This window comes from Serinus canaria, chromosome 19 (genome assembly GCF_022539315.1).
Source record: "Serinus canaria isolate serCan28SL12 chromosome 19, serCan2020, whole genome shotgun sequence".
NCBI classification, from domain to species: Eukaryota; Metazoa; Chordata; class Aves; order Passeriformes; family Fringillidae; genus Serinus; species Serinus canaria.
In genome coordinates this window covers 6,982,893-7,008,677 of record NC_066332.1, presented here as the reverse complement: position 1 = coordinate 7,008,677, position 25,785 = coordinate 6,982,893, and the positions used below count along the sequence as shown (strand labels likewise).

The 25,785-nt window shown below is 48.8% G+C and overlaps 1 protein-coding gene across 3 annotated transcripts in view; it reads left to right on the top strand.

Moving 5' to 3' along the window:
- Positions 1-25,785, top strand: part of CAMKK1 (calcium/calmodulin dependent protein kinase kinase 1) — a 93,276-nt gene that overhangs the window by 61,193 nt on the left and 6,298 nt on the right. For 2 of the 3 annotated variants that reach the window (XM_030231833.2, XM_009094892.4), the window contains exons 8-15: positions 970-991; positions 3,383-3,471; positions 15,316-15,515; positions 16,165-16,218; positions 17,071-17,144; positions 21,257-21,344; positions 22,560-22,688; positions 23,395-23,498. In XM_030231833.2, coding sequence (XP_030087693.1) covers positions 970-991; positions 3,383-3,471; positions 15,316-15,515; positions 16,165-16,218; positions 17,071-17,144; positions 21,257-21,344; positions 22,560-22,688; positions 23,395-23,498 — 760 coding nt within the window. Of the gene's footprint in view, positions 1-969; positions 992-3,382; positions 3,472-15,315; positions 15,516-16,164; positions 16,219-17,070; positions 17,145-21,256; positions 21,345-22,559; positions 22,689-23,394; positions 23,503-25,785 lie in introns of all 3 variants that reach the window. The other variant, XM_050981862.1, reaches the window with a different exon arrangement.

The window sequence follows — 25,785 nt, the reverse complement described above, 5'->3', positions numbered from 1 at the left end:
CTTGGCAGCAGGAGTGGCACTGCTCAGGGCTGAACCTCCTGCTGCTGCCCCAGCTGCTGAGAACTGCACCTTTCTCCTTCCAAAAACACCCCCAGTGCAGAGCAGATGTAGAGAAGAGGTGTTTGCTCCTTGCCTGTGACTGCTGTGAGCACTTGGGATGGGCTGTGTGTCACTGGGCTGGGATGTCAGCAGGCACTGAGCAGCCTGCAAAGGGACAGAGAGGTTGAATAATGAAATGGTTCCACAAGCTGCAGCTTCTGGAGGGCAAGGTGAGCCAATTCAGGCTGCCCTGCTGTGTTTGCACCCAGTGCTTTGGGGAGGGGATCTGCTCAGATTTTTTGAGAGAAGCAGGAAATCCCCATGGAATTCACAGGGAAAGAGCTCTCCTGCTCTAGAGAGAAGCAGATCCTTCTCCTGTTTGCAGAGCAGGATCAGAGAAAACACTTTTCCCCAACCTCCTAACCAGACAAACTCATGTGCTCTGCAAGCCTCAACTCCCAGCAGCAAATCCTCCTCAGTGGCTCCTGCCAGGGAGTGTTTGGCTCTGACAAAGCTGTGGCTGTGCTGCTGATTGACACAGCAGAAATGGAGCAGCATGTTCTTACAGCATCTCCTTTGCTATCAGCAGTTCAGTGGGAATATCACACCAAACACCCTCCCTTGGAGCTACAACAGGGCTCAAATCAGCCAGGGCTGACACCCAGAGCAGCAGCCCTGTGGGTGATAAATTAGCACCCACTGTGTCCCTGTGCAGAGCTGGCAGGAGGGGGGATATTTGTCTGTGCTGAAGAGATGAATATTTTCATTTTGCATCCTCTGGTGTCCTTGTCATGGGTGAGGGAAGAGAAATGAGTTGAGATAAATTGATTTTGCAGGTATGGGAATGGATGTGTTTTTGTAGGTGATGACTAACAAATAAGCCCAGGCTGCTCTTCTCATTCATTCATGGTTTATTTCCTTTTCTTGCAGTGTTTGACCTCATGAGGAAAGGGTAAGTAGCCCTCCTGGGACCCCTTCTGTTGAAAATTTTGGTGTTCTTCATCAGGTTCCCATGTGAAATGGAGGTTTGATATGTCCAGTGGGGCAAACCCTGTCTGCAGGGCAGGCAAAACCCAAAAATTCCAGGTTGCTACAGCCTGGAATGATGTGCTGAACAAAAATGGGCTGGGAGGACATGTCCTGCTGCCAGACTCTGATCTGGAAAACAAATTCTATGACAATTCCTCCTCAGGTGCCTGGAAAAAAGGGTTTGAATGGGAACATTCTGCTGGGTTCCCTCTGACACAAGGGGTGTGAGTGCTTGCACCAAGGCTTACTTGGCCCCTGCTGCCCCACTCTGCCCTCAGCACTGACCTCTCATGGGGGGCTGTGCTCTTGGCTCATTTATTTTGCACAGTAGAAGAGGGGATAAGGTGGTGAGAGGTTCCTCTCTGCTCTTTGCTACCCCTGCACTGGTTCTGCAGCTCTGCACTGAGGTCAGGATTTCTGTGCCCAGGATGGAGGAGATCCCCAGAGGGGATTTTTTCTCTCTGGCCCCATGAACAAGCTGCCAGCTGCAGAGGGTTGGTGGCAAGAGGCTCCCCAGTCTCCCTGGTGATCAGGCTGATGCCTGACCTGGAGGAGAGGGAGCTCCTGGAAACAGCTGAGGCTGGGGAACCTGTGGCTCACCCAAGTGCAGCCTGGCTGCCTCTGGCAGGAGGCAATTAGACTCCATTAGTGGCTCTGCCAGCCCTGCTCTCACATCTCTCCCTGGTTTCAGCAACAGAAAAACGTGCATAAAAGAGGGAGGGAAAGCAGTGGCAGGAAAAAGCAAATGGGAGGTGAAGGTCATCAATCCAGTGGGCAGCCAGGGAGAAGAGGGAAATGCTGCAGGGAGGATTTGCTGCTGGGTGCTGAGGGGAAGAGGCACAGAGCCTGGCTTTGGCACTGGGCTGTTCCCTGGCAGGGTTTGGCTGCCAGGATGGTGTCCCAGGAGCACTGAGTCAAATCCAGCTGCAGCCAGTGGATGTGTGTGCACATGTAAAGCCAAGCTGTGAGCACAGGCAGGGTTAGCCCCCAGTGCAGTGAGGCCCTTTGTTGCAACAGGACACAAAATTAACAACAGGAAGCTGTGACATCCAAGGTATAAAAAGTGTAGTTTATTTTTGAACTCCAATATTTATAGACTTTCAAAAGTGACTGTGGATTGGAGGATGAAATTGCTACTTCTCCAGCCACACTAGTCAAACTAACCATCTATTAATTTTTTCTTCTTTTAAAAAGAAATGCAAAAAGAAATGCAAAACAATCATTATTTACATAAAAAGTATGTGGGAAAACTCCATTACAAAAATGTAAACATCAAAAAACAAAGCAAGAGTCCTTAGCTCCAGCCATTCAGGGAACAGCAGATTCTGACTGGCTCTTAGAGCCTCTTTGCCCTCAGCTTTCAGCAGAAGAGGGGCTTGTAGAGGAGACTGTGCTTCCCTCAGCAGTGGCAGCATTCAAAGGAAAGGAGGGGAGAAGCTGACCAGGTAACCTTGGCTGTTCAGGGCTGAATGGCTGAGCTCTGGTGGTGGCTGAACCCTGAGCAGCTAAATAGGCTTTTAAAGCAGTTCAGCACAATGCACAGAAAATATTCCCATTTAACCTTTGAGCCAGTGGTTCCTGTGCAGACTCTGCACAATGAGATTGTGGCAGGACTGAGCCCCAGCAGGCAGGACATGCAGTGCACAGCAACAGAGCCCACTGCTGCCTGGGATCTCATGGCAGTGCTGGTGCTCACAGCCATGGGCAGCTTCAGCAGGAAGGCAAAGGCCAGCTCCAGCTTTGTTCTTCTCCCATGGGGACTGTCAGTTTGTCCTATTTGGTGCAGACTCCAGCAGTTAATCCTGATGATGATGAGGGCTCAGGGCTATGCAAAGCCACCCATCACTGGCCAAGCTCAGTAACCAAAGCATCACCACCTCCAGAAAGAATGTTTGTTTTGTTTGCCAGGTTTTTTTGGTGGGTGGTTGATTCCCCTCCTTCCCCCCAGTCAATTCATTTAAGCTTTCACAAACAATATTAAGCCAATAATGTCTGTGCCAACAAATTCTGATTCTAATCCTGCTTCCTGATCCTTGCAATCCTGTTTGTCTGGGTGAGCAATTTGTGTCAGTTGGCTTCTTCCCTGCCTCCCAAACAACTCTCCCACTGTTGGGAAGCCCTCTGCCCAGGCAGGCTGGGAACAGCTCTTCTGCTCCAGCTGCCAGTGTGGGATTAGCAATCCCCCTGCAGGGCCACCCATCTCCACCCTGTCACAGCACCTCCCTCCTTTTGGGGGCTGGCACGTGGTGATGCAGAACAAGGGGTGTTGGTGGCCTTGTGCAGAGCACTGAGTGGCTGTCCCTGTCCCCCACAGACCTGTCATGGAGGTGCCCAGTGAGCAGCCCTTCAGCGAGGAGCAGGCTCGGCTCTACTTCCGAGACATCGTCCTGGGCATCGAGTACTGTGAGTACCCAGCCCTGGCAGAGCCTCTGCCTCGGGCCCTGGGGGGAAAGGGATGCATGGAGAATTCTCCAAGCCTGCCAGAAGCCCCACACAGTGGGAATCTGTGTGCAGACCTTGAGATGAGAAATGCTGACTTAGGAATGCCCTGGAATAGGACAGACATTGCTGGGAGAGAAGTGGGGCTAGAAAGGACTTTCAAAGGATGGCCTTGCAAACAGGACTGGGTAATGTAAATGCAGGTCTGCTGATGAGGGGAGAGAATGATGCATCTGACTCCATGTTCTCAGAAGGCTAATGTATCACTTTATTACACTAGATTATATTAAAGAATACTATACTAAAGAATACAGGAAGGATACAGACAGAAGGCTAAAAAGATAATAATGCAAACTCCTGACTCTCTCCAGAGTCCCAACACATCTTGGCCTCAACTGGCCAAAGAGTGAAAACAACTCCCAGCAGAATGCAATGGAACAATCACCTGTGGGTGAACAATCTCCAAACACATTCCACATGAGCACAGCACAGGAGAAGCCAATGAGATCAGAATTGTTTTCCTTTCCTCTGAGGCCTCTCGCTGCCTTTCAGCTTCCCAGGAGAAAAACCCTGGGCAAAGGAATTTTTTCAGAGAATGTGAATGCCACAACTAGATACTTTGGAGAACTAGAACTATGAAAGAGGCATTGTAGTAGGACCCACAAGAGGTAATTTAAGGTGATTTGCTTTAAAGCATTCACAGCATGGTGTGGCTAAACAAGAAACACTTCTAGTGTATTGTAATTAAGAAACAGCTTCTAATTGTGATAGTGTGAATTATAACATCTGTATTGTCTCATCCTTCTTATGAGACTGAAAATGGAATAAAAGGTTTTTAAAACACCTCTCAGTTACCCCATCTCTGAGTCAGAAAAGGGCATTGTCCAACACCCCTGCTCAGCTGGGGAGGGGCATCTTGGCCCTGGGGGGCTGTTGGATGAGGCAGAGAGGTTATTACCTTGTGTTTCAATTGCCAAACAGCTTTTGATTAGATCCATCAACAGTAGCTCATAAAGCAGCTCCTAAATCTCTTAGGTTGGATGGGGTCTTGTGGATTAATAATTAGACAATCAAGAAAGTTGGAATACAGCTTCCACAACTGGGAAAAGTCACCAGTAGAGTTAAACAGGAACCCATCACGTGGGCTGGGTTGTTCAGTGTGTTCCTGAATGACCAGAAGAAGGGTAGAGAGCAGTAAGAGATTGAGTTATTCAGGAGAGGTTTTAGAACTGACTGGGAAGAGTGGCAGGAAAATGCCATGGTAGCAAGTGATGGCATGATAAAATGGCAGATAAAAATTCATATTTCTGATTGCAGGATAATGCATGAGGGAGAGAAACAACCCTGAAAATACATACATTGTGATGGGCTCTAAATTATCTCTTCTCACTCAGGCTTTGTTCTGGATACTCCTCTTGAAAATGCCAGCTCATTACTTAGTGACACTCAGCAAGCCTAACAAGATTTGGGGAATTATTTGGAATGAAGGAAAGAAGAAAGTAGAAAATGTTATTTTGTAGTTTTTTGGATCTCTGAGAGCTCTTGGGTACAGACAAGGAGTATCCTGAATATTATTTGCAGCTTGTTGGCTCAGCCTGTCTTAGAAGCAGAACTCCCTAGAAATGAGGGCCAAGAAGGAGGATCAGGATGCTCTGGAATATCTCATGTACAGAGGTATGACCAAAGCTCTTAAGACTGGAAAATTATCTTGGGAAGGGATGCTATGGCAGAGGCTTGTAAAATCCTAAGTGTCAGGGAAGTTCTGGACAGGGAGTGAGTGTTTTCTCTCTCTGAAAACACAACACCTCATGGATAGCAAACAAAATAACCAGGGAGCCAGAGTACCAAGAGGAATTACTCACTCTCAACCACTGGGGGAGAACAAGTCTCTGAGCATGATGGGCCTTGCTGAGGCAGAGGAACATGGTGTGAGGGTCTCAGTCCCTCTCCACATTGAAATGCAGCCCCACCTCATCTTTTGTCTAAAACAATGAAATCACTGTTAGCAAGTCTGACAGACCAGAAGCTTCCAGCTGCTGCCAAAATTAGTCAGGTCACCCCAGAAAGTTGGTAGAAGTTAATACAAGAATGGGAATCTCAAGCCTGTCTTTGAGTAGAGCTTGAAGGATGAAGATGCAGCCTTTTTATGTTCCCATTAGCATTCAGATTGCAGCAGAGCCTGTGTCCCTGAGCTGGGAGAGTCAAGCTCTGCTGTGCTGGCTGCTGCTGCAGGAACAGTTCCTGCTCAGAGGAGACTTTGAGTTTAGTACACAAGGAAAAAAAAACCCAGCCAAGTGTGGGTAGTCGTAAGCAGAGAGAATTAAATTCAACAATAAATTATAGGATGCCCAAGCACTCCCAGCAACAGAACAATGGGATGCTTTGTTTTGGACCATTGAGTAACTACTTATTTTATTAGCAAATGAAAGTTTAAAATGGTGTTCTCTCTGAACTGCTGGGTAAATGCATGGCAATTATTCTATAATTAAGAGGAAAAGTGCACTGTTTGTGCATGCTGAAGGAAAAGTGTTGCCAGGCAATCCAGAGATTCCAAGGTAGTTTTAATGTAAGCATCCATAATTGTTGTGCAATTTAGGAGGCTCAATAACCATGCAGCTGCTTGAAGCTCCCAGTCATCACAGCAGCAAATGCATCAGTGGTGCTTGGGGTTCATCAGGTTGGAAGTTGCAGCCTGGATTCCTGTTGGAGCCTGAGAGGTGCTAATGGTGAGCAGGAAGGGGAGCCAAGGTGGTGGGAGATGTGGGCTGACCTTTTACATCACTGGTGGTGGTCTGTGACCACTGTGTGTCTGGGGACTGCCCTCACTGCTTTTTCATGGAGTTTGCCTGGGGTGGAGATCTCCTGCAGGAGGGCTGGCTGGGGGGGAAGTTTGGAGAGAGGCAGAGTGGCCCAGGTGATGAGAGCTGGGTTGAAGCCTGGCTTAGGCATGGTGGGAGGCTGGGACAGAGCCCTGGAGAGAGCCAGGAGCTCCCTGAGCCAGAGAATGGCACAGAGCTGTCCCTTGAGTTAGGCTGGGCTTAGTGTGTCTAATACCAGGGGTGCACTTTGCCACCAGCACAGTCCCAGCCTTGTTCAAGGTCTGAGAGTCAGGGAGAGCTGCCCATGGCTGAGTCTCCCTTCCTCTGGCCCCTGCAGGGCTGGCAGTCCATTTGGAGTTCAGGCATGGTGGTGTCACTGATTGATGAGCTCTGGATTAGTGTCCCTGTCCCAGGCCTGGCTCAGGGGTGTGTGGAGTGTCAGGAGCTGCTCAGGCACATCCAAGTGTCACTGGGCTCCTGGTGACATGGGCCATTCACAGGAAAGGGGTTTTGCTCCCACTTTCAGGACCTGCCCAGTGCTGCTGGCCCTGCTCTCCCCCTCAGGAGCTGGGAGGGCACCCTGCCCTCTGTGTGAGTGCCAGCAGGGTGGCACTTCCAGAGGGTGCTCAAGTGGCAGCACCCACACCACAGCTTCTGCCAGGAGCAGGGCTCAGCTGGAATGAGCACAGGGGAAGCTGAGCTCTTCCAAAGGGCTGGGGGGTGCTGGGGGTGCAAAACTTTGGGCTTCAGCAATTTATCCAAGTGGCAGAGGCTTAATGGGTACAGCAAGAGAGCAGCAAAACAGTGGAGAGAGGTGCCAACACCACTCTGGGTGGGAAAGTTTGCTGGGAAGGTTTGGATTATTTGGATGGGAAGGTTTGGATTATTTGTGTCATTAACTAAAGCATGTGCTTAAGCATCTCTGTCAATTAGGGAAATGTGCAATTGCCACTTTAACTCCCCTCTAGCAGTGCTTGGCTGGGGTTATTTAAACTTCAGTCTCCCTTCCAGTGGGGCAGATTTTGCTTTCATAGAGAAACTCAGTAGAAATGTTTTATATGTATCATTTCTAAATGAATGTTAGCACGTTTGTGTTAACCTGCTGGATCTCCAGGGTTTCCACAGGGGAATGCAGTGAAAAGTGCCTTTTCTAAAAGGACTAAGGAGCGAGACCTCTTTACACTTCTGTCTGTGCCCCCTCTGGGTTTTCACTCCCTGCTAATGAATTTGTTGAAGGAAATGGTCACCATGCTTTATCAGCAGGCAGGAGGGATATGCCAGCCAGGTATCCCAGTTTGATTTTAGGGCTGGGACCTGAGAATCTTCATTTAGTAAGAATCTTCATGAAGAAGCTTTATTCCTTCCTGAGTAAGGAATAAGAATAAGCAGACAAAGGGGCTGTCTAGGCAGGAGCTGGCAGTGACACTGGCCAGGAGCAGACACTGCAGAGCACACACAAGTGTGGCCCAGGGGAAAGCCCTGCTGACTTGCACAGTGTAGATGAAGCACAGTGACTGTCCCTGCTGCTCTGGAGCTGCCAGCTCAGTATTCCAGTCACGAGAAGCTAAAACAGTTTCTGTCAGCCTGGCTGAAGAAGAAAAAACCTTATTTCCTGCATTCTCTGAAAAAGCTGCTGTTCTCCTGTGACTGTGTCTAAGGGGGGGGCAGTTTTGGTCTCCCCTTTGCAGAGGAAGGTTTGTCTCCTCTGAGCTGTGGGGTAATGACATGCAGCTAAAGCCATTGGGAAATTCCCTTTCCAGCAGCAGCTCTCTGCAGTGACCCAGGGCCCTGCATGCTGAGCCTGCAGCCTGAACAAAGCTCTGGCTTTTCAAAGCTGGCTTTTCTGAGATAAGAAACTTGGTTATCAATACAAAACTTCCATTATCTTAAAGGAAATTTAAGCAAATGAGCCAGCACAGGCCTGAGTCTTCTGAGGAGTATCTAGTGCAGGGTGGGTGCACTAAGGCAGTGTGGTGTAGCTGGTTTGGTCTGGTTTGGCCCTGGGCAGAGGTGAGTTCCTCAGGCTGGTGTGGGTCAGCAGAGCTGGGATATGAGTCTGTGGTGGAGCTGCTGCAGGCTCTCTGTGATTGCCAGCAAGCTGCTTGCTCCATGTGGGAAATGGGGACCTGCCTCCTCTCTGCCCCTGCCTCCTGCCTGTTCAAGTCTGGAGCTCCTCAAACAGAGCAGGTTGAGGTGAGAGCTACAGCTGCAAGGTTCTGGGTGTTGTAATGACACCAGCAGGAGAAGAGAGGCTGGGTTGTGTTTTATCCCCTGCAGACAAGCTCTCCTTAGCTGATAACAACCAAACAAAAAAGCCTTTCATGAGCTGCAAGTGTTGCTGATCCTGATCGATAAGGGCTGTACAAGAGTGAGAGTAATTAGCTGGTGCAGGAGATCAGAGATCTGCTGGAGCCTCTTCAGATCAGGCACTTTGATTTTTGTTGTTTGATGCAGCTCTGTGGCTGCTCAGGGTTAGAACAGCCCTGGCCCAGCCTGTGCAGGTTGTTTGGTCCCTGGGGCACTGGGGGTGGGTGCAGCCCTGGCAGGGAGCTCTGCACCCTGGGGCTGGTGACAAGTGACAGAGCTGTGCTCAGATGGTGCACAGGGACAGCCTTTGACAAGGTTACCTGTCCCTGCTCCCTGTTGGTTCCTGCTGGCAGCATCCACACCACAGCTTCTGCCAGGAGCAGGGCTCAGCTGAAATAGAGCTCAGCTTCCCCCTGTGCTCCTCCAAAGGGCTGGGTGGTACTGGGGGTGCAAAACTTTGGACTTCAGCAACCTTATCCAAGTGGCAGAGGCTGAATGGGTGCAGCAAGAGAGCAGCAAAACAGTGGAGAGAGGTGCCAACACCACAGCTGGGATCCTCCCCTGCCCCTGCAGGGAGCTGGGCATGGGATGGGGTGTTCCCCTTGTCCCCCCTGTCCCCTCCAGCCTTTCCCCAGCAGAGCCCTGTGGATGAGCAGCCATCTGTTTTGAGCTCTGGATGGTGGAGCAGCACTTTCCTTGGGAGGGTGTTAAATCATTTCTTACTACAGGGCCAATGTGAGAGCAATACTAAGCAGGCTCTGCAGTAATTCCATGTGGATTGCTTTTGTCCTTGGATGGGAATGGGATTCTGTTTTTAATCAAGCAGAATTCAGCACTGGCCTCAGTAAATAGCAGGATGTGTCAGTGCATTGCAAAGTTTTATATGTATCATTTCTAAATGAGCTGCTAGCAAGTTTGTGTTAACCTGCTGGATCTCCAAGGTTTCCAGAGGGGAATGCAGTGAAAAGTGCCTTTTCTAAAAGGAATAAGGAGCAAGACCTCCTTCTACCACTTCTAAATGTGCTCCCCTTGGGTCTTCTCTCCCTGTTAGTGGATTTGTTGGCAGACAGGTCCCAGGCATTTGCCTCTGAGTGAAAGTTCTGGAATAGCCTGGAATGAGGAGTATTTGTGAAATGGCTCTTTTGTCCCACCTGGGTCAGCTGAGGGACTGAGCAGAAAGGAATGATGGCTTTGCTAAGGAGCAGGGAGGCAATGGCAGAGCTGTGGAGACCCAAAAAGGAGTGCACAGATAGGAACCAGCTGCCCCAGAAGCAGAGAACATCCCCAAAATCCTCCCTTTTCTCCAGCCCCATCCACTGCACCACAGCTGGCTGCTGCTGCCAGCTCGGTTCAAACACGTGGTAGTGAAGAAACAAAAAAAAGAAAAGCCCTTAAAAGCCAAAATTTCAGGAAGACCTTTAATTTTAGGCAGTTTTTTCATTGAACACCCAAGTGCAGGGTTTTGTAGGTGCAGCATGCCTGCTAGAGCTCTGTCTGAAATCAGATTTTTGGGAAGATTTTTCATTTTAGGCAGTTTTTTCATATGGGCTTGAATTTGAGCACCCAAACTCAGGGTTTTGTAGGTGCAGTAGGTGCAGCATGCCTGCTAGAGCTCTGTCTGAAATCAGGAGGGACAGGGGAAGGATGCTCCTTTCCCAAGGACTGCTCACACCCTGCGAGCTCTGAATCCTCCTCTGAGGTTGTATCCCCACAGCATCAGCCTTCAGCAGGCTGGTTTTAGGCAAGAGTGCTCCATGCCCAAGTTCAGGAGACAGATCAGACTTTTAGGCATCATTTCCTTGTTTCTGAGCACCCTGGAGCTCTGGGTCTTGACTAAATCCCTGGTCAGGCTTTCTAACACAGGTTGTGTAAAATGTAGTGCACAGGCACTCACCTGCCCTGCCTGCTGTCCATGGGATGGCTGTGAGAATTAATAAATAAGGATTTCTAATACACATTTGAGATCTTTTCCTGGATGATGCTCTAGGAATCCATGGGATTGTTATCCAGATGCAAATAAGCCTGAAATAGTGTTACCTTTCCACTGCAATGAAGAATGGGTCTAATAAAACCAAATTTACCAGAGTGCTGCATAATCAGACTTTGTCCTGAGGGCTCTGTGATATCTTAGGTGGTTTCATTTTCATTATGAAGAAAAACCAATCCATGGCCTGCACAGAAAGTGCAGGGTGGTTTGGAGCCCAGGGAGGTCATTCTGGTGAGCTGACCCCTGCTTTAAGAGCAAAAGCAGCACATGGAACCATTTTGTCAGCTTGCCAAAGCAGCTGCAGCAAAGTAGCAGAATGTGAAAATTTAACTGCTCTGCCTGGGCAGCTCAGCATCGATCTGAACCTGGGGAGGGGTGCAGACAAGTGCATTTGCATGGGAATGAGTGGTTTCAGCTGTTGGGGTGGCCTTGTGCATGACCTGAAGGCAGCACCACTGGGATGGTCCTTCCTGCATCCAGCAGCCACATCCCCCTGGCTGGGCTGGCTCTGAGGGCTGGCTCTGCCTGCTTTGGGACTCCTTCAGTGCTGTAGCCAGCAAAAAATCCCAGAGCCCTGCACTTAGAGCAGGACACAGAGTAGCTGGAAGCTCTCTCAAAGGCATGGATTCAGCTTAGGGGTCCCAGTGTGGTTGTGACAGCCTGCTCAGAGAGAGAAAGCCTGATAAACTTTCCTAGGAATTGTGCTGGGGACTTTCAGAAGGCAGAAAAAACTCACTTTATTACAATCTCCTGATATTTATAACCAACATTGTTCACCCAGAACCTGATGGGTTCTCAAAAACACCTGTTAGCCCCTGGTTAATTAGGAACCACCCTTTGGTAAATGCCTTATGAGAAACAACTGTGTAAAACACCAGCTGCAGGATTGTTTTTAGTTCTTTGTCTCAGTCTTCGCAAACTCCCCAGAACAATTCCTGGGAAAGTTTATCTGGTTTTCTCTCTCTGACCAGGCTGCCACAGCCACAGGCCCAGTTGCCCATGAAGGGAACTGAAGGGAGGCCATGAGTTGGTCTAAAAGAAGAATAATCCCCAGACCCCCATGGAGCACGTTTAAGTGCAGCAATGCAGATCATTCTTTTGGCTATGTTTGTTTAAAGCACATTTAGGGGGTTTATTTACATGTTAAATAAATGAGCCTGATGCATCCCTGCTCCTCTTTGTGTCACAATGTGTCCTGCACTCCAAGGACAGGACAAGTGTTTTGTTTCTGGGACCTCTGGTCCTGGCTTTACTGAACTAATCCTGACAAGAGTGCCTTTCCTAGTGCTGCTCTTAAATCTACAGAGGATGAAGCTTGCTCCCAAATGCTTCAGGATGGTGAAATGAGAGGGTTAATTTATGCTGGTGGTTGTGTTAGACTGGCTGTGGCTGTCCCCTGCTCCCCTTGGGGTGGGTCCTTGTCCCTTCTCCACAGTCATTAACAGTCTGGAAGGTGTCATTGGTGGCAGGCTTTGATTTCCAGGGTGCTCAGCTCTCCCTCTGGAGTTCTGCAGGGATAACACCATCCTTTCCTCTGTGTGCTGTGCTGGAGATGCAGATCCTGCTGGTTTGCCAGCACCTGTCCCCCAGGGCAGCTCTGTCCCTGGGCTCCTGGGGCAGTGATTTGGTCACTGCAGGCACATCCAGGCAGCCTTGGCCAGTGCTGCTGAATTAACTGCTCCTGCCTTTCTCCCTGCAGCGTGAATCTGCAGGAGATCTGCACTGGCAGCAGAAGTTGGTGGGTTGGGAAGTTTTTCCAAGCTCAGTTGTGTTGCTGTCCTGCAGGTGAGCAGCCCTGCAGCTCCCAGTCAAACCAGCTTTTGTCTACTGCCTACAAGCAGACTTGGGAACCATTTGGGGGGAATATTTGACTCTGCATTCTGCTGAGCTGTCCCAGTGGCAAGGCACAGCACAGCAGAGGATAAGCCCGTGCATTTTGAAGCCCAAATCCAATTTTGGAAAGCTGTGCAGGGGAGGATTCCCACAGCAACTGGCAGGCTGGGACTTCAAGTTACATTTCTTCAGAGCAGAACAGGGATTTCAGGTTTCCTTCAGCAGGTTAGCAGCTCCCCACCAAATCCTTTCTTGACAGATGTGAGCACTTGCTCATTTACACCAGCTGCTGCTCAGTGCCCTGTCCTTCTCCCTTCATGGATGGCTGTTTGCTCTGCACAAGGCTGCATGGAAAAGGGGATTTGCAGACAGCAGAACTTTGTCAGCCAGCTGGCAGGAGACTTTGATGGCTGTCACTCACAGTGTGTGGGTGGGACACTGCTCCCAGTCACCTCCCCTCTGCATCTGTCCCCTTCCCATCCCAGTCTGGTGTTATTTTAAGTGGATGCCAGGTGTTTAGGAGCACCTGGGATGTGGCATTCCAGAGGCCAGGCTCCCTCCTGGGCTCCTCAGCCCTGCAGGCTCTTGTGCTGAGTCTCTCCTGTGAGCACCCAAGGTCAGACTGTCAGAACTGTAATGTTCTCACCTGGAAACCCAAATATTCATTGGCCATGTGAGCCATTGTTTGATGGCTTTGATTTTTGCAGAGGATGTGTTTCTGATTTCTCTGTTCTTTGTTTCTGTGCCCAGCAGTCAGCAGTGTCCAGACCTGCTGGGGACCAGCAGCTGGAGAACTGCCCCCAGTGTTCCTCAGCTTTCATTAGATGGTGCAGAGGCAGGGAATGTATTCTACAAAATACACAGTTATATGACAGAGAAAATGCTTTGTGGTCTTATTTTGTTTGTGGTTTTTTACTTTCCTATGAGGAAGAAATAATAAAAAGCCTGGAGTACTTGCTTGCCTTCATTTTCACATTTCAATTTTCACATTCTGCCAAGCTCCAGGGATGTACTCATATGGCCCATATTTGTTTTGGGGTGTTTTTAGAGGCTTTTGGAATCTTAGCCCTGTGGTATCAGGCATGACAGCAGACACCTGCCTGAAAGGCAGCTCATCATCTCTTGAAGAAAACTTCACTCCCCCCTCACCCTTATTTGCTCTCCCTATATTACCATAATGAAATGTCAGCTTGCCACCAGCTCTGCTGCTGAGCAGATGTTTCCTCCTAATTACTGTTGTTGCAGGGTTTGGGTGTTTATCCTGGCTGTCTGGCAGGCTGTTATCATTAACTGCCTCCCATCACAGCCTGGCCATGCAGTTGGTGCACATCTGGAAGAAGATGTAAGTACTGGTGCTCTCCAGCAAGTTTTTGTCTGCTGGATCTCCAGAGCAGCTTTTTAATGTGCCAAGGACAGCATCCCCCAAAAGTGCTTTCAGCTGAGGAGAGGGCTTTGCAGGAAAAATACCTGCAAGTGTGACCTCCCCTCCCCAAGCATGGCCTGCTGGAAAGCTGGTTTGAAAAGAGAAAGTTAAATGAAGTTTGTTCATTCTTGGTCCCAAAGCACAAAGTGGGATGCTCCACAGGGCAGGCTGCCTTTGTGGCACTGTGCTGGTCAGGTTTGTAAAGCAGGAAAGGGTTAGACCAGCATTTTCCTCCACCCAACATGTACTTCCTAGGAGATATGAAAAGTGCTCATGGAGGTATAAAAACAAACATGCTCTGCTGGCAAGAAGGAAATGTGAAAACAGTGGTTGGAGCTGGGGGAGGAGGGAGGCCAGGGGTGCTGGTGCTCTGGGGAGGGCAGGATTAGAGGATTTCCTCCTCCTCCTCCAGTAAGGTCTCTTGGGTTTTCTACAGCTCTGCTTTTGGATCATTTCATGTTCTGAAGGTTGGTGGGGTTTTTTTTATTTTTCAAGTTCTCTGAGTTCCTGAGAAATCAGCCACCTCCCTACAACTCCCTGCTTCACTCAGTGGCCTGAAAATGTCTTTCAGCTGCAACATTGCACAAGAGAGGTGGTTTTGTTGTTGTTTTCAGTGCATCCCAGCCTCCAGGCTCTCTGCAAGGGTTTGTTTCATGTTGGGATGTAGATGTACAAGGGATGTACAAGCCCTCATGGAGTGGGACAGAGCTGGAGCCTCATGGAATGAAGGGCCAGGTCTGGCCACAGCTCTGGCTGCAGGAGTGCTGGGAATGCTGGGCTGATGGGCCAGGGTGGGGTGTGGGGTGATGCAAAGCAAGGTGAGGTTGTTTCTCTATTTGTGGGCTCCATTGAGAAGTTTAACCAAATAAAGAGTGCCTCTTTGGGGTGCTGGTGCTTGCTCCAAGCTTGGAGCTCCATTATTCCACCTTTTGAGCTGCAAATGCCCACTGATTTCTGAGCTGTTGGCTGAACCTGGCCCTCAGCTGCTGGTCACCTGTTTCAGGTGGTTCTGCCCCTTTTGATGAGCTTCACAGCACTACAGTTTCAAAATAAATAAACTAAAAGTGAGCCTCTTCATTTGGCTCCCATAAACCTTCAATCCAGCAGGTGGCCCAGCCCATCAGCTGTGTGATGAGGCCAAGCAAATCTGCAGGATCTGAGTGTTCTCCTTCTCCAGCAGCCTTGGTTGTTGCCTCTGGCTGAGCTGTGCCTGAGTTTGTGGCTTTTCTTTGCAGAATTTCTAGATGCATTTCTGAGAATTGTGTCCCAGTGAGGCACCAAAAAGGAATGGCTGTGGGAACCATTGTATTCCATCTCCAGCAGCAGCTGGGAGTGTGGGGCCTGAGCTTGCACCTGTATTTTCCTCCTCCTGGAAAGGTTTCCCCTGGGTGTGTTGGCTGCTGTGGCCAACCATGCTCCTTTTTTTGGGTGTTTTTCAGTGCACTACCAGAAGATCATCCACAGGGACATCAAGCCTTCCAACTTGCTCTTAGGAGATGATGGCCACGTGAAAATTGCTGATTTTGGTGTCAGCAATCAGTTTGAAGGGAATGATGCCCAGCTTTCCAGCACAGCAGGGACACCAGCCTTCATGGCACCAGAGGCCATCTCCCAGACTGGCAAAAGTTTCAGTGGAAAGGTAGGTCTGTGCTCACAGGGGGCTCCTGGGACCCCCAGCATGGCACAGAGGGACTGCCACGCCTGCATGCTGACTGTGGCACACATTTGGGCTGTCATTCAGTAAAACTGAAGCTCTGATTCTCTCCAGTCCAGGCAAAGCTCACATTGTTTGTCCTGTGCACTGGGCAGACACTTTGCTGAGGATCCCTGCTTGGCAGGAGCCATGCTAGAGCCCTTTCCCAAGGGAAAGGAGGAAAACTTTGATTCCCTCCCAAAATAATCAAGAGGCACAGTGGGCTGCTGAGCACCCAGGTCATACCTTGATTTCTGGGAGTGACAGGCACTGCCAAGGGTGGTGATGCAGACAGAGGGATGGGGCCTAATAGGGATTTTTTGTCTGGAAAAGTGTTGAAGTTCAGCCCTGAATGGTGCAATTTCCTGTAAGAAGGGGCTGCTTGCTGCTCACAGCAGGGCAAGGGAGCAATGCCTGGCCCAGCACAGCCCTCATTCCCCAGGTGGGCAAGAGCTGCCCTTAGGAGCCCAACTTCAAAGTGACACAGAAATGTTAAATCCATACAAAGAGTGTTTTCTGCATTGGTGGGGAAATCCAGCTCACTCAGATCAGCTGTGTTGCCTCTCCTTGACTGTCTGGTCATGCTCTCTTTCAGGCTCTGGATGTGTGGGCCATGGGAATCACCCTGTACTGCTTTGTTTATGGGAAGGTAAGCTGCCTTTCAGTGCTGGAGCCCTGCACTGTCTGCCTGCCTTTTGACTCATTCCTTTCCAAATAAAGGCAAATATTAGAGACAAAGACCTGCCTTCTGTAAGCTCAAAACCCCCCTGCAGATGAGAAGGGGCTGAGGCTGTGATCTGTGGACAGGATCATTCCCAGCACTGGGCCCTCAATGCAGAGCTGCAAACCCAGAGCAGCATCAGCACCAGCAGCTTGTGGGGGGTTTATCCACATTTCCTGCATTTAGGAATGAGCCAGAGCCTGGATAGAGGCACAGGATTGATCCCAAACTGCTGCAGCACTTTGGGAACCAGATTACAGAAAGCTCAGGCTGCCAAAGCTGAGTTGGGACTGCTGGGGGGGTCCAGTTTGGCAGAGGCAGCTCTTGAGTGCTGCCTTCTGCTCACCCCATGTGCTGTCATGGCCCTTCCCTCCCCTGTGGCCAGAAGCCCCATGTCCCACCTGTGCTGTCCCAGGAGGTGTGAGCAGCCTCTGAACCTCTGAGCTCTGCAGATGCCACCACACAGGCACCAGGCACCCAGCTCTGGGTCAGAAGTGGCCTGGGGAGGTGACAGAGGCAGTTCATGGTCACCTGGCAGGCTGGATGAAGGAGGGATTCCAGTCCAGTTATGTATTCCCCAGATGCCTCTGCTGTTCTTCTGAATTTATTTTTTTAATAAGGAATGAATCCATTTATTGTGTGGGGGGAGATTTAATTTATTTCCATCTCTGTGTAAAATCCAGGGAGTGCAGAGGTTGTACTTGGTGCTACATGAATGACAAATCCCTGAGTGATGCCTGGATCTTGGACAACTGGAAAATCTCTTTGTTTGTTTTACAGTGCCCTTTTATAGATGAATATATTCTGGGTCTTCATAATAGGATCAAGACCAAGCCTGTGGAGTTCCCAGAAGAGTGAGTAAACTTTACTCAGCTGCTGTAAAATAAAGTTCAGTTTTCAGCATTATTCTGTGTGGCACAGTGGTCACCATGGGGGGATGGACATGGGTGAGGTGCTCTGGGTTCTCCTGGCTCCTTCTCGTGGGTTTTGTGCTGGTGTTGAGGTGTTCAAAGTGCTTCTGCTCTTCCCCTGGCCTTGTTGTGCAGACAGGGACTAAAGGAAATGGCTCTTTGGAAGTGAAGGGATTCCAGGATCTCAGAAGTTCTGCCCCCACCTGCTGGCTCTGGAGATGGATGGTTTGGTTGGGGTTTTCTCTCTCCCTGTGCAGCAGCCACCAGAATGATTTCATGTGCTCATTTTCAAAAGCAGTGTGGTGATGAACCTTGGCCTTGGGCTGAGTAACCACATCCCCCTCCTGTGGCCTTCCCTTGGAGCCAGGGGAGCTGGCTGATGGAAGGATGCTTGGCCTGAGATGTGCAACCACAGCTCAGCAAATCCCACTCCTCCAGCACACCCCAGGAAAACACGGTTTTGTCTTCTGCACTGGCAGAGAGGAAAAAACCTGGCAGTTATGGAAAACCCAGGAATGAACTCACCTGTGATCTGCTGAGGGTCTGCTCCCCCCCTGCTTTGGTCAGGGAAGGAAACCCCCGTGGGGCACAGTGCAGGGCTGGGGTGGGGAGGTGGCAAGGCCAGCTGTGGTCACAGTGTGTTCTCAGCAGGCCAGGGGGCAAGCCAAGGCCACTGAGGTGGCACTGAGCAGTGCAGGTGCAGTACTGAGCTCTAAGTGCTTGTGTGGCAGGAGGGTGACACTCCCTGTGTGCTCAGTGATGCTGGCTCCATGCTCTCCATTCCTGGAGTTTCAAGTGTTGGCCACTCCTCAGCATCTCCTCCAGCTTCAGGCCTTTGGTGACTTCTGTTGAAGAATTTGTTTCCCCTGGTTCCTGACAGATGAATTAGCCAGAGTTGGACTCTTTGTTTTCCCTCCCAAAGCCACACATTAGTCAGGCAAAGAATTCTTGACCTAATTGCTCATTCCAATAAAAATGTATAGATTAAATGACTGGATTTGGAGAAGCACAAATTAAAACTCCAAGGAGAGGCATGTGTGGTATTGGAGAGGCAGGGAGGGATGTTGTGAGGCAGCCTGGGCTGTGTGCATGTGTCCAACATCTATGGCAAGGCAAGACTCTTCTGTGAGATGCTCACTGCATATTCACAGTCCAGTTAAGGGCTGGGCTTCTACCTTGGCAGTCCCAGACTTCTGATCCCACAGAAAGGGATGGACACTCAGGGTGCCCTCTTTTAGACACCTGGGCTGCATTAACTCCCCTGCACTGACAGGAGCCACAGCCACTGCAGGCAGCTCAGCCCTTCTGCCCAGCTGGAGCCTGCACAGGGCTCTGGGGCTCAGCCCCTTTTAGGGCACACACAGACCCCAGGGTGGGTAAGAGCAGCTCTGGCAGGCCCAGGTGACTGAGCTGAGGCTTTAGGAGCACAAAGGCTCCACTGCTGTGTCCCCACCTGCAGTTGGAACAGGACTTTGTCCTGACAGCACTGCAGCCAAAAAAACCCCAAACCTGTTTATGTTCCCCTGGCAGTTTTCTCCCTTGTTCAGGGCTGCCAAAACTCCCACCCCTCCCTCAGGCACCATGGATTTGGGTTAGCAGTCAGCTTACAAGTGACTGTTCCCATCTGCCTCTGCAGTAAGTTATTAACATTTAATGGGCTAACTGGCTTGTGCTGAGATCTGTTCCTTCATTCAGGCATTTCCTTCAGCCATAATTGGGCTGCATGATTTATGTGGATTCCTCAGTGACCTGTTCTCCCAGTCTAAAAAAAGCTGCACCCCTGATTAGGTTGTTGGAGGAGCTGAGGGTTACTAGGTGTTGACAGCTGTCCAAACCACATCTATTTGTTAGGGGCAGCCACAGAGACATGGAATTCACTGGAGTGGATCCACCCTGACCTCCTATAGAGAATTAGCACCTCTCTATAGTGAGGAATATTTTGGTTTCAATTTATTTCACCATGGCTACAAAAGACCCATTCCTGTTTGCAGAGAGTCCATAGAAACTCATTGCCTGTTTCCTGACAACCTTTAGGACAGATGGATCGGACTGTACCAGTGTGACCATCCTGTCCCTTCCCTTAGAGACACCAGGATAAATATTTATGGCACTGGAGTTCTCATTCATGTCACTGAGTCCTTGGCATGGGCTTAGCTCACCCCCTGAGGATCCTGGCATGACTAAAAAGCAAGCTGAAGTTCTCTTCAAACATGTGGCAGCAGAGCCAGCAGCTCTGCCTAGTCTCTCCTGGTGAAGCCCAGGTCAATGTTCCCTGACCTGCAGGCACCCTGTAAAGTGATCTGGGTGCTGGCAACCCTCCTGAATGGATGCTGAGCTCTGTGCTTGGCATCTTCCTGAGAGCTCTTACAGGACTATAGCTGTGAGAAATCCCAGACAGTGCAGGCTTTTCAAAGGAAAAATGCCACCAGGCACAGAGTTCAGCCTGTGCTGCAGACTGGAGAGAAGGGAAAGCAGAGACAGGCTGATGTGATCTGTTACCTGGCCATAACCCACCTGACACCTGGGGATCCTTCTCCCTATGGCTTTAATCCTGTGTTGTGTAGGAATGCCCAGAAATGTTCAGTGATTTTATATTCCATTTATTTTATTTTAAGTAAAGCTGTTGACACTTTGGCACAAAACTGATTTTAAGTATTTTTTGAAATGCCATCTCACCTGCATCAGTGTGGTGTCTGGAAGGAATCTGTTCATTCTGAGCTGCTAAATCTGATCATTCTGAGCTGCTAAATGCACTGTCACTGCCCATGGCTGTTCCTCTGGAGCTCATCTCAAGAGCAGCACCATTCTTTCTATTCTAACTGAAATTGTCACCTGAGTCTCTGAGGACTCATCCTGTTTTTCCCCTTGCCTGGGCTCTATTGCCTGTGTACAGCAGAGCCTTGTTGCAACTCTAAGTCTTTAGATTTCAAACTGAACCCCCTTTTTGCCTCTGAACAAGCAGCTTTTCCTTGTGGTTGTTTGTAAAGATCTCATAGCCAAAGTCCTAATAAAATATTCATGAATTATTAAACAGCAGCTCTGTTTTCATCAGACTGAAATATCCCTTGCTGTGATGTGGTTTGCATTTTGGTTTGTGATAGTTTATTCTCTTCTCTGCAGAGCAGGTGGGCACAGCACCTGGTGCTCACTTTTGTTTTCAGTCTCAAATCCAGCCTTCCTGGGGAGTGACATTTTGTGCTGCTGAGTTCCATCTCCATCAAGAAACACAATTCTTCAAGAGTCATTTGTGACACAGACTTTCAACTGCCTAATGCAATTCAGTCACATGCTGGCATTTTACTGCAGCAGCACTTTGATCATTCAGATCTAGTGCATTTTAAAGGCATCTCCTGCATCATTAACCACAGGAGTCATTGCAGCCTTTGGGCTGCAGGACCAAGGGCTCCCTGTCAATAGTTTGGCTTCAGGATTCAGGTGCCCTCAGTTCAGATCTTGGAAATAGTGTTAAAAATTTAGATGTATTTCTCTTGTTTGCATTTGTTCCTTCCCTCCTGTTGTTACCCCAAGGCTGAGCTTTGCAGGTAGAGGATACTGAGTTACAGGCTGTCTGCAATCTGTGTTCTGGGAGCAATTTAAATAACACAACCTGGAAGCTTAGCTGGGAACTTGAATGTCAGATGGGGGTGTTTTATCCAGCACACAGTTGCTCATGGTGCAGGTTCAGCAAATCAAGCTGAGCCCCTCTTGATTCACACAGAGTTCAACTCCAGTTCTGCTCTCACTGGAGCACTTTGTTGTTCCAAATCTCCCCTCAGAAATTCCCCTGTGTAGTGCTGTCTTCAAGAATGTCCTTAGACCCCTTCACCTGTCCCTCATCCTGCATTTTGGGTGTGTGCTGCTGTGTTAGGGGGCAGGACAGTGTAACCAAGCCCTGCAGCAATGACTGTGGTGCCTTCCTTTTTTCCAAGCCAGCTCTGCAGAGAAAATACCTCCTGAGCAGAGCAGATTCTCTACCAGGTGACTGCAGTAGGAACTGTGCGTTGCTGCATTTACAAGTCCCTTGTTAACTGTGTGCTGCTGTTTTCTTCACTCAGAGCACAGATAAGTGACGAGCTCAAGGAGCTGATCCTGCGCATGCTGGATAAAAATCCAGAAACCAGGATAACAGTCCCTGAAATAAAGGTAAGGTGGGCCTTGATATTAGAGCTTTTAGTCTCAGCTGATTTTATGTCCTTTGGTACCTTCTAATGAGGCAGAGCTGTCCCCAGTGTTTGTTTTGGGAGCTGTCTCTAGCACCCTCCCTTGGAGAAGGAGAGTGCTCGTTTTGCAGCCACAGCTCCATCACTCCTTCTTGCTTGGGGAATATTGACAAAAGCTTTCTTGTTTGCTTATTTAAATGAAAACTACTCAAAAGCTGGCTGATCTCAGTGAATCCCTGGGAGAATCAACATTGTCAGGGGAGTTGCTAGCTGCAGAGCCTGGGCTGGCAGTGTTGGATGTGCATTCCAGGGACTGGATGTGTGTTCCTCCTCTGGTCCTTGTGTGGCCAGTGGCCTCAAGGCAGCACATTTTTTTCTATCACCATTATTTGGTAGATGTTTAATAATAGCAAGAATGAACAGGCCTGGCAGACCACAATGCTTTGCAGATTGTGGTTTCATTCTGGGTTTGTGTGGGCTTGCTGTCCTCCTGTCACCCCTCACCAAGGCTTTAAACCTGCTGGAGGATCTCAAAATTTCCACAGAGATCCCTCAGCATGCTCTACAGGGCAAGCCCTGCTTTGCTTTGTCCCAGGCCAACACCAGTATTGCCACCAAAGCTGACACTAGAAAAGCTGAGCTTCAAGAAAAAAATGTGACATCCCTTCCCTCCATGCCAGGAAGCCAAGGGCAGGTTTGGAGCTGTATTTATGGGATTTCACCTGACAGCTCTTGCAGACACACTGTGAGACCCTGTGGGTAGAAGAGCAGAGCTGAGTGCTGGCCTTTGTCCCTTGGGACTTGGATGCTGACAGAGGACCTGTCAGGCTGGGCTCTGTGCTCAGCCCATGCTCTCAGACAGGGCTTTCTTCCTGCTCCCAGCCAAGAAACCATCCCATGAGAGGCAGCAAGGAAAGGGGGCTTTGCTCTGCTGCATGCAAGACAAAGAATGAAAATGCTCCAGATCACTCAGGTTGTCAAAGTGTTTCAAACTTGATTCAGGGGGTGCCGCGGGCTGGTGGCTGCAGGTGTGACAGCATTGAGCACTGCAGTCTGTGACAGCACTGAGCCAGACTTCAGCCACTTCCAAGGAGGCTGGTTGAAAACCACCTCTGGCAGTGGGAGATGGAGCAGTCCTGCCAGCAGTGAGGCCTGTGCCCTATTTCTGTGCTAGCCCAGAGCTGTGTGTCCCCTGCAGGTGCACCCCTGGCTGAGCCGGGGCGGCGCGGAGCCGCTGCCGCTGGAGGAGGAGCACTGCTCCGTGGTGGAGGTCACCGAGGAGGAGGTCAAGAACTCTGTGAAGACCATCCCCAGCCTGCCAGCTGTGGTAGGTGGGAAACACACCACATCCTCTGAGCAAGGGGTTGGGCTGCAGCCTTCAGCTGCTGGAGGAGGTTTGGAGAGGGGACATTGTGGTGGTGTTCTCAGGGGTCCCAGGATGAGGGAAGAGATGAGAATCTTGACTTCATGTTTCAGAAGGCTGATTTATTATTTTATGATATATATGCTATTAAAAGAAAATAGTATAATAAAACTATACTAAAAGAATAGAAGAAAAGATTTCATCAGAAGGCTAGCAAAGAAAGGAATAGAATAGAAATTACAATAAAATCTTGTAACTGACTAGAAAGATCAAGACAGCTGGACTGTGATTACCTATCAATTAAAAACAACCACATGAGACCAATCAAAGATGTACCTGTTGCATTCCACAGCAGCAGATAATAATTGTTTACATTTCGTTTCTGAGGCCTCTCAGCTTCTCAAGAGAAAAGATCCTAACAAAAAGATTTTTCATAAAATATGTCTGTGACAGGACACGTGTATTCCTGGCATGAAATCTCGGTCGTTTGACCCCATGTGAACTTCTTGTGTCTGACTGCTGCAGCAGCCTGGGTCTCTCAAGCAGCTTTGCTTTGTGCTCTTTGCTGTAAAATGTCAGCTGAATTATTAAAGAAGCTGTTGTTCCTCCTTTGAAGTAGCTTCCAGGAGCCAGTCCTGCTGTTTTCACTGCTCTGTTCTGTTCCTCAAAGATCCTGGTGAAGGCCATGCTGAGGAAACGCTCCTTTGGGAACCCCTTTGAGGTCCAGACGAGGAGGGAGGAGAGATCCATGTCTGCTCCAGGGAACCTGCTGATGTAGGTACCTACAGCCATGCCTGCTTCTGCAGCACAGCCAGAGCCAAGGCCTGTGGGGAGGAAGGGTGGGGGAAGCACTTTGCAAATCTTTTCTGCAGCATTTAAAGACAAAACTCCCTTCTGCATCAAACACTGGAGACAAAATCTACCCCAAGTCCTCTCAGACTGAAGTGCAGTATACTACTGCAGCCTAAAAAGTCTTTTATAGATGCAGGTCTCTCTGTAAGATGGGTTTGGCCTAAACATATGTAAGGTGCTAAACTTGAGTCTGTTTTTTCACCTGTTAGTTTATAATGCTGTGATCAAAAGATCCATTAGAGACTGGTGAAGTGAAATAAGTTTAATTAGAGTCTAGTTTGGATATATATTGGAGGGTTTAATTCTTCTCTCCTTTCCATGGACAACAGAAGTGGTACCAAATAAGCAGTTTATGTAGGCTTTTTAACTCCAAATGACATTATGGGATTTGACCTGGGGTCTGGGGCCCAAGTCTGGGCAGAGACACCATGGTCAGACAAAACAGAACACTTTGAAATTGCTTTTTCACTTAAACACATACAGTGTTTTTTTCACACAGTTTTCTGCCAGTTAATGAAATAGTGGAACACCTTGCAAGGGGATACTTTGGAGGTTGGGTACAAATTACTATACTGGGATTTAGAAAGCAATAGAGATCTTGATGACTAGTAGATTCAGCAGCAGTTTTTAACCATGATGGTGTGTACAGGGACAGGGAGAGAATTCTTCTGTCCTTTACTTGGTTCTTACTCTTTCTCCTTCATTTTTGTCACTGATTCCTTTTAGAGCCAGGATTCTGGGCCATTATTCCAGTAAATAACAGCTGGACCTGTAGCCTAATCTGGGACAATTATTTTTATATAAATAAAGTTCCCACCCCACAGGATCTATAAGGCTGTAGCTGACAACAAAGCTTTGTTGTCCCAAAATGATTCTTTTGCACCCAGAATCCCAGTCCCATTCCCAGCAGACTCCCTTGGGGGTGTGCTGAGCCTCCCTGCACCATTGATAACACAATTAGAGGAGCCTCCCTCTGTCTCTCACAGGTGTGTGGGGATTTCAGGGCTCAGCTCAATTAAGGATGGTAATTTTCTATGTCCCCAGCTGAGTACTGGAGACTTAATGAAGACTTTGTCATGGTGTCCATGGCCAGACACCAGTTTGGCATTTCAACACCCTGCTGATGAGTGCTGCTGTGGGACACATCTGGAGCATGGCAGTCACAGCTCTTAGCACAAGGGATTTGCCCTGATTTGTTTCTCTTCACTCCATGCATTCCAAATTAGCTATTGCTAATTGGACACATGTCCCTATCCATAGCTTCACTATCATTGCTGGTCACTGGATTGCATTGCTCTGAAATGGGGAAACATTTACTAAATTTGAAGAAAAATGTATTTTATTCTTCCCACTGTCCCAGAGAGGTGACTTGGAGCAAGGCAGAATTTCTTTTCAAACCTTGCCTGAACTGATATTTCAGGGTTGGAACCCTGGGCCTGTTTCCTTCTGCCTTCATTTGAGGAGCTTGAAAACTCACCTAGGTGGTGGGAAAACTCCTTGACCCTTCATGCTGGTTCCTGCCTGGAGCTGGGTGCTTTAGAATCTGCTCAGGAAAAACAAAGTTCATTTGATCTCAGGTAGCTGTGAAACTTCTAAGCAGCCACATTTTCAATGTCTTGTCCTTTATAAAATATTCTCAGGCTTTCAAGATGAGCTGTAAGCCTCCACTTTTGTCTCCTTTTTAAAGCTGCTAGTCAGATTTTTTTCAGTTCATTGAAACCCAGCATCTTTTCCTGTCTCAGCTCATTCTGGTCCTGTGTGTTTTCAGGCTCCTTGTACAGACTGAAAGGTTTATTTTTTAAAGCATTGTGTCATTTCCACTGTTGTGCTGCTGTGTCTGGTGCCCTTAGTTTACAAAACCAGGCCAGGGAAGGAGCTGCAGCCGTGCTAGGCTGGCCTCTGCCCAGCTGTGTGAGCACTTAGAAATATCCAAAATCAAATGAATGTGCCAGTTCTCCACTGCACCAATCCCTGTGCTTAATTTCTCAGTCTCATGCCATCAGTGTCAATTTTTGGCAGTAACAATTGACTTAATCCTAAATTATTTCATGCACCACTAGAGCTTTGAGAACCCATCTCAAAACTGTTGTTTTAAAGAAAGATACTTGCCAAGTCTCTCCAACAAATAGTGTTGTATATTAAACACCACAGCAGGGATTCTCCTTTTAGGGCATATGGATTATTATTATTATTTCAAACTTTGGAAAAT